This window comes from Sinocyclocheilus anshuiensis, unplaced genomic scaffold, assembly GCF_001515605.1.
Source record: "Sinocyclocheilus anshuiensis isolate Anshui unplaced genomic scaffold, SAMN03320099.WGS_v1.1 scaffold130, whole genome shotgun sequence".
Lineage (NCBI taxonomy): Eukaryota > Metazoa > Chordata > Actinopteri > Cypriniformes > Cyprinidae > Sinocyclocheilus > Sinocyclocheilus anshuiensis.
In genome coordinates this window covers 2450793-2458613 of record NW_015544207.1, presented here as the reverse complement: position 1 = coordinate 2458613, position 7821 = coordinate 2450793, and the positions used below count along the sequence as shown (strand labels likewise).

Below are 7821 nucleotides of genomic sequence, written 5' to 3'. Positions count from 1 at the left end.
TGCTGCGTTTAACATGTTCTACTCATGATTAGTGGAATCATTGTTTTGTGCAAATATTACTTTAAAAATATTACCTGACTTTTGTTTCGGACGGGCCCTTGCTCAAGCAAATAGTGAATGTGAATAGCAGAACAGTGAGTGTTGTATATGTTCCTGTGCCAGATGTTAATATGCAAATCATTTAAGATGAGAATCTCCTGACCTCTTTGACCCTGAAACTACAGAAAGGCCTGAGGGGGACATTAACAGAGCAGCTGGGTGTGTGTTATTGTGCATCATATGAAGATGTGTATTACCTTTATACTGGGCATGAATACCTTTCTTTCTTAGGTGTAATTATAGTTAAGTATGTAGTGCGTTTACATGAAGATTTAAAATTCAAACACGTTTTTTCTGTTTAAGATAATTGGGCACCACTTACTGAATTGAACGTGCAGCATGAAACTCATGTGATGGAGTGGTGAGTGGTTCTGAACATTGTTTTAGCAGATTTGCATTCGTTCTGGCTCCATATGGAGATGTAACATCCCACTTTTTACCATCCAATCAACTGCTGATGGATAAAATCAAAGTCCTGCCTACCTTATATCTCATTAAATATCTTATTTCACTCACACACATATTCAAGTCAGTACTTTGACTTGAGAATTACAGTTCTGAATCCAGAGCCTATAGCCGGATGGTGAAATCATGCTGTAGAGTTGGAGTGGCAGGGAAGACAAGAAGCTTAGTTTTCTATTTGAATATATTTTAAAATGTCATTTATTCCTGTGATGCACAGCTGAATTTTCAGCATCATTACTCCAGTCTTCAGTGTCACACAATCGTTCAGAAATCATTGTAATATGCTGATTTCCTGCTAAAAAAAAAACATGTTTTATTTTTACATCCGTGTTGAAAACTTGTGCTGTTTTGTGGAAATCTCGATATACTGTATATTTTAACCCTTGTGCGTCAATTAAAAAAGTTACACATAGGTCCATAGTGGACAAAAATGTCCATGTCAAAAAAACTGTCATAAAAATTTGAAGCTTGGGAGCACAGAGTTAAGTAAAGAAAAGACCCATGGCAGATTATTGTTGAAGTAAAAAAGTTTAAAAAGTGAAACCAAAAAAGAAGTTCTAGACCCAATATAATGAAAGCCTATCAACAAAAATTGCATAATTTTACAGTTAAATGGCATTGCGATTAAAAATAGCAGTTTTAATGGGTTTCAATGGGAACATTTTTGTCCTTAAGGTCCTGAGGGGAACAATTTTTTGTCCCTAGTGCAAAACAGATTTATTAAAGGAAATGGAAGTGAAATAGTAAAATTCCAATAAAAATACACACCTGTGCCAAAATGTATGCAGTTGGCAATAACACAGGCAAAATGATCAAAAAAACAAAACTGAAAAGGACAAAAATGTCCAAAAGGTCGCACAAGGGTTAAGATTCTTTGATGAATAAAAAGTTAAAAAGAACACCATTTGCAATATAAATCTTTTGTAACATTATAAATGTCTTTACCATCACTTTTGATCAATTTAGTGCATCCTTGCTGAATAAAAGCGTTAGTTTCTTTCTGACTTTAAACTTTTGAACGGTTCTGTACACAAGTTAATAAAATCACTTTTTCTGCTTCATTTTTTTTTTTTTTTTTTTTTTTTGTTTAGTTGTTCAATCAAAATCTACAGTGTTTATTCAGTGAGGACTAACTAAACGCATCAGAATACTATACACAGCTCTCCAGGACAGTCTCTTCATGATCTCTGTGGGTTTGTGAGGAGTCGAGTCGATTCACTTCCTGAGGCCTCTCTTGGTCTTTGTCCTGTAGAAGAAAAAAATAATAGGCAAGAGCCTTCGGTTTACCTTACAGCTCTAAACCATGATTTGTTTTTATGTCAAATTTAAGAGTGCACTAGCATGACCTCAAAACCCGACAAAAAATGCAAGAGTTTATCATTATGTATTGCTAAGCTATATAGCTACAATAGTCATCTGATAAGCAATAAATAAAATAAAATAAATAAATACATAGCACACATACATCTTAGATTAAATAGTCATTTTTTCACTCAAAGGTGCATTCAGAAGTTTGGTGCTAATTTAGAAAGTTCGCACATTAAGAAATACACTGTTTTTGTGAAGAGTCATCTGTATTGTGTAGAATGAGATGAAGACTGTACTCATAATATACTCTGTAAAAAGTGTTTTAATAGCCTTCGGTTTACCTTACAGCTCTAAACCATGATTTGTTTTTATGTCAAATTTAAGAGTGCACTAGCATGACCTCAAAACCCGACAAAAAATGCAAGAGTTTATCATTATGTATTGCTAAGCTATATAGCTACAATAGTCATCTGATAAGCAATAAATAAAATAAAATAAATAAATACATAGCACACATACATCTTAGATTAAATAGTCATTTTTTCACTCAAAGGTGCATTCAGAAGTTTGGTGCTAATTTAGAAAGTTCGCACATTAAGAAATACACTATGTTTTTGTGAAGAGTCATCTGTATTGTGTAGAATGAGATGAAGACTGTACTCATAATATACTCCGTAAAAAGTGTTTTAATTAAATATGATGTGTGTCACCTCATCATCATGATGGCATCATTGGTGTTTCACTGAACATTGAAGAAAATATACATATATCCCAACGTATCACCACGTCGCATATGCAAATGCAGTCTCAAATACAGCAATTTGATTGGCTGCTGTGCTTTTTGATGCCAAACTGAGTTGACACGGTTAGATTTCACGCTTTCTGTTTAAAGGGTTTTGTCCCCATCCGCCTTCCATACTCTGTACATATGCTAGTAGCGTATGTTGTTTGGTGAGTCGTAGCGCGAAAATTAGACAGTGAACGCTTATTATCGCAATTTACCAGCAGAGAAAACAGTAGAATAAGCAGAAGAGAAGCAGAAGCTCCAAAGCCAGAAAGACCGATAAAGTAAAAAAAACCAGTGTAAACATCGGTAGCCTAAGTCATACACAAGGAGGAAAGATTGAATGATGGAGAAAATCCTGAGTAGTAGCGCTCAAGTTGCTTGTTTGTGCATTTAGACAAGTAAGGGAATTAATTACTGTGTAAACAGCTCTCTAAAACTTACGTAACTGTAATTTACATAACTCAGGGCAGTCATGCTGATAGCATCTATAGCACCATTGTGGTAAAAGCTAACGCTAGCTGAAAAAAACTACTGAATGTACCTTTACATTTGGCCAGCATGCTTTTTAAAATGTAAGTGGGCACCAATGTCTTAAGTAAACTGGTCTTCTATCTGGAACTGATCTTCTATCTCTGCTAAGTAATCACGCTGATTCTGGACATGCACAGGTAAATGCTGACTTTGCAGCAGCAGATTGCAACCCAAAGCCTCCATTCCCTGAAGTGCTTTAGTTTTGGCTCTCGCAAACGTTTTCTGCCACAGAAGCAGCGGTGCCAGCTGACAGGACTGTCACTCTGACATGCATTCACAAGGACTGGTGTGTCTATGTTCCAGGCCTGAGGCAGGAACGGATGAGTCAGAGTTTGTTTTGAATGAGAAAGCCCTCCGGGAAGTATCAGGTTGAAAAAAAGGCAATATACCAAACCTTGAGAGAATATGGCAGGTATGTGTTAAAGCAAAATAATGCCAGATCCAGCTCAGTGGACAGCAATCACCAACTTGCCAATCTTCTGAGTGCCAAGTTTATTCATCTGCATGCAGATTTGACGATGAGTAGATGATGCATAATAATACATCTCTAGTAATGAAATTCAACAACTATTTTACATTTTGGTGAGTTGGTGGATTATTCATATGAGTTTGTAAGATCTCATGCATACGTTTTTATATAATCTGCTTATGCCACAATAGCTATATTTATATGCACCCAAATAATCAATTTATAATTAGATTGATGGTTCAGTTGGACTGAAAAGCCTTCTTGTAAATGTCTCAATCAAGCCATTGAGCTCAATCCAAAATACATTTCAATCAGATTGAAAGGTGCGACAAACACTTGCCAAACTATTGTTGTAGTTTATTTATGTTGTGTGCGTGAAATAGACACTAGCACAGTCAAAACAAAAGAACATTGTGAAAGCTATTTTGGCTGAAAAAAAAGTGTTGTTTGCTGAAATTTTGGGGTCTTAATAATATTTGCACTGTGCATAAACATTACATTGAATATTCAGCAAACTTTTGTTATAATTTATACAGGAAATGATGTCATCAAGGCAAAAATAGCAACTAGAAACTGTGTGTGTGCTGAATATGTGAATCGGACTGCAACATCTAAGAGTTTTCGAACAGAATTCTCAGAATCTGAAATCATATTGAATTCATTATGGTTGACAAAAATTAGTGCATGTAGACATACCTAATGACGGGTAAATTTAGGGGTGTTTATGTATTTTTTTAAATGTTTTTTTTGTCTTACGAATCACACTGGGTGAATCCATACGAAAAAAGCTTTTTTTTTCATGAAACTGGGTTGGACAGACACAGATGAACTCACGTTTTCTGGTGATCACTGACTCTGTTCCTCAGGACATTGATCTGTAGAGAGATCCACAATCACAAACACTAAACATCTCACCGGATAACATCTCATCTCTCAGGATAATGCAGATGATTGAGTTATTTGTGCAAACTCTGAACAATACTTTCATTTTGTTTCTGCATAATTAGATCCAGGAAGACATTAGATTCAAGTGAATAAGAATGCTTTTCTAATATATAATTTTAAGTCAACATGAAATGGTATTCGCAACTCATTTTACTTACATAAAATGATGCTGTAAACTTATATTATTTACTGCCTAAACTGTAAGACTGCAATGCTGACAATAGTAGCCTCAATTGACTATCGCTTAATATTAACCAACCAGCCAGAAAGGACCAAGATATTGCATTTATATAACATGAAGTGTTGATTTGTACACATTAAAACCAAAACGGGTTATTTCTGATTTCATTGACTCTGTGGGTTCTAGTAAAACTCTTCAGCTTACGTCATATTTCTGATGGGTAAACTGGTACTGTAACTCAAACTTCTCTGCTTCTAGTTGACACATCCAACTCCACAGTTCCTTTGCTTTCTCCCTGGTAAAAAAGAAAGAGAAAGTAGTGTTATTTTTATTAAATCTTCTTAATTGCTATTTGTATTTGTACTCAATGGAATACAATTACAGAAGTTAAGTAGTGGTAAAAGAAGCCAATGGAAGCCGAAATAGTTTTGTTTCCAAACATTCTTCAAAATATCTTCTTTTGTTTTCCATAGAATGAAAGCCATACAGGTTTGGAACAACAAAGAAGTGAATAAAATGGCAGAATATTCATTTCTGCATTGAGCATCTTTTTAACTGTGGTAAAATTGTACTGCTTGAACTGTTGTGGCATATTAATCAGTTGCATTTGTAGAAAGACTCTTCAAACCTGAGAGCAGAGTCGCTGGCATTGTCAGTGTCCAAAGGTTTGCGCCGATCGCTAAGAATCTTCTTCTTCTTCTCTCTCTCAGTCTGTTTCTTTCCACTCCGTCTTTCTATCTGCAAAACAAAATTGTAGAGAACAGTATTGACAATGTATTTTAATAAAACATTGATATTGATGATGAATTTTCTGTTTACCCATGTTAAAGTGTCAGTATGTTTTAAAATGCAAATCATTCTAATTTGCTGTTTTCTTGCTTAAAAAAATTATTAGCAATGATAAAAGTAGTTCTGTCATAACACCTCTCGGAGGGATTGGCATGGTAATATACATGACAATGTTAATGTATTTGGTCTTGGCGGAATAGATCTTCTACGCTGCTGCGGCAGAGCAAGTACTGAGACTTGCTACTGCCAATACATCCACAACGTGCTGCTGTGAGCATGTAAGAAATATTGCTGCTGCAAATATAACATACATGAAATAACCCCCATATAGCATACAGGAATCACCTCGTAGCAGATCTATACAGGTGGAGCTGGGGAAGGTGGAGGGTTTCTGAAGCAATCTGCAACTGCTACGGCAAGCACTAGTCATATATTTGGATGTTGAGCAGTGAGCTCATTGGCTACCAATACAGGAGAGAGCCAATCAGCTGTGCCATGTGATAATGATGTCATTAGGTCAGATTGAGTTAGACCTATCGGACTGCGCCATCTAGAGTTTCAGAACTCTGTATTTGTTAAGTGTTGCTTAATATTAAAGAAACTGTGATACACTTTTTTCATGTTTCATCATGTTTCTTAACAGCATTTATATGAAACAAAAAACAATATATATATATATATATGTCATATCCATCACCATGCTAAAATGTTTCGAGAGTTGTCATGATTGAACTATATATTAGTTGAATCTTCATCTCAGACGTGGCCATTTTTGTAAATATTGTTCAGATTTCTCTCACTAAACATTTTTGAAACTCAGTGGGTCTTTATCATAGTCTCTCATCTCTCAGCTCTGACCTTCTGCATGTAACCACCGAAGTGCAGACTGGTGAGCGTCTTCTTCTTCTTGGCATCGTCCTCCGCTCTCTTTTTGGCTTCCTCTTCCTCCTTGCGAGCTCTTTCTTCCTGAACATTTGAAAACAGGAAAGGATTTGCAAAGCTAGTACCAGTTTGTGTCCATCAGTGTGAGGTTAGAGGAAATGTTTGCACTCACTTCCAGACACTTCTGTCGTTCCCTCTCGCGCTCGCTGCGGATCCTCTGCTGCTCTGCTCGCTCGGAGCGCCGTTTCTCCTGCGGAATCACTCACATTACAACTCTAATGACAGTTTCAGTGAGAGATCACTCAACAAGAGTTCATGGGGGTGTTTATTCTGCAAAATGACAGAGCTGATTGATTTGACGCTTGTCTGTTGAGTCCTTTTCAGGCTCATTCAGGCTTGAACTGATCACTAATAGACCTGCTGGAATGTTTTTACTCTGGTTCACATATTTGCCATAATGACCGCATGTTTGTCATTTCTCTGTTTTTGTCTTTAGGAAATAATTAATTTATGGTTAATAGCTTTACATAGTAATAAGCAGCTATAATGTAGGACAACATTGCTGACTTACAATCCTCTCTTTAAGACTGATGAATTCCTCCTCCTCCTTCTTACGGCTTTCAAAGTGAGCTTCAATCAGCGTCTGGAGCTCATTCAGGTCCTTCTCCATACGCTTGCGATGGATGTCCTGGGGGGAAAAGCATTTGACCTTTGAGATTGAGATTTGAGAGTTGAGACCGTTGATGTGCAACAAAATGTGCAAGTTCAGGTAGACAAAAGCATAAATCAAAAGCTCATGTTTCAGTAACTGGCATCTAAAATGTCTGGGTCGAGTGAAACATTCTGATGCCTTTGTAGATTTGCCGGTTTCTACAAATCTTCTAATACATGTTTTCGTTTGTCAAGATATGTCAGTATACTCTCTAATTAAGTAAATGGGTCATTAGAGAATATTTCAAACTCAGTCGTGCATGTTTTTAGTGAGAAAGAAAAAGAAAAAGAAAAAGAGAAAAGAAAAGAAAATGTGTCTGACTTTGGGTCAAAATTAACCAGAGCCCAGGCAAAATTGTTTTAGAAAATACCCCCGATATTTAAAATGATAAAAAAAAATAATAATAATTACATTACAGTAATTATACACTTATATTTTTAACACTGAATGATAAAAAAATAATTATAAAAAATAAAAATATTGTATTATTATTACTTTGTTATCTTTTCTTATCTAATATTTCATAGTATCCTAGCCCTGACTGTTATATGGAAAATACTACCATTTAAAAGATTAGGCTAAGATTTTTATTATTATTAGCAATGACCAGTGTTGGGGAAATTTACTTTTAAAAGTAATGCATTACAATATTG

The 7821-nt window shown here is 35.6% G+C and overlaps 1 protein-coding gene across 1 annotated transcript in view; it reads right to left on the bottom strand.

Moving 5' to 3' along the window:
- Nucleotides 1-1622: 1622 nt before the first annotated feature.
- LOC107696942 (troponin T, cardiac muscle-like) overlaps nt 1623-7821 on the bottom strand; it is a 15341-nt gene continuing 9142 nt past the window's right edge. Inside the window, exons 7-13 of the mRNA XM_016497514.1 lie at nt 7028-7144; nt 6629-6706; nt 6433-6540; nt 5414-5523; nt 4990-5080; nt 4494-4534; nt 1623-1810 (exon numbers count right to left, since the gene is read on the bottom strand). Of these exons, the coding sequence (XP_016353000.1) occupies nt 1780-1810; nt 4494-4534; nt 4990-5080; nt 5414-5523; nt 6433-6540; nt 6629-6706; nt 7028-7144 (576 nt within the window). The 3' untranslated portion in view covers nt 1623-1779. The remainder of the gene's footprint in view (nt 1811-4493; nt 4535-4989; nt 5081-5413; nt 5524-6432; nt 6541-6628; nt 6707-7027; nt 7145-7821) is intronic.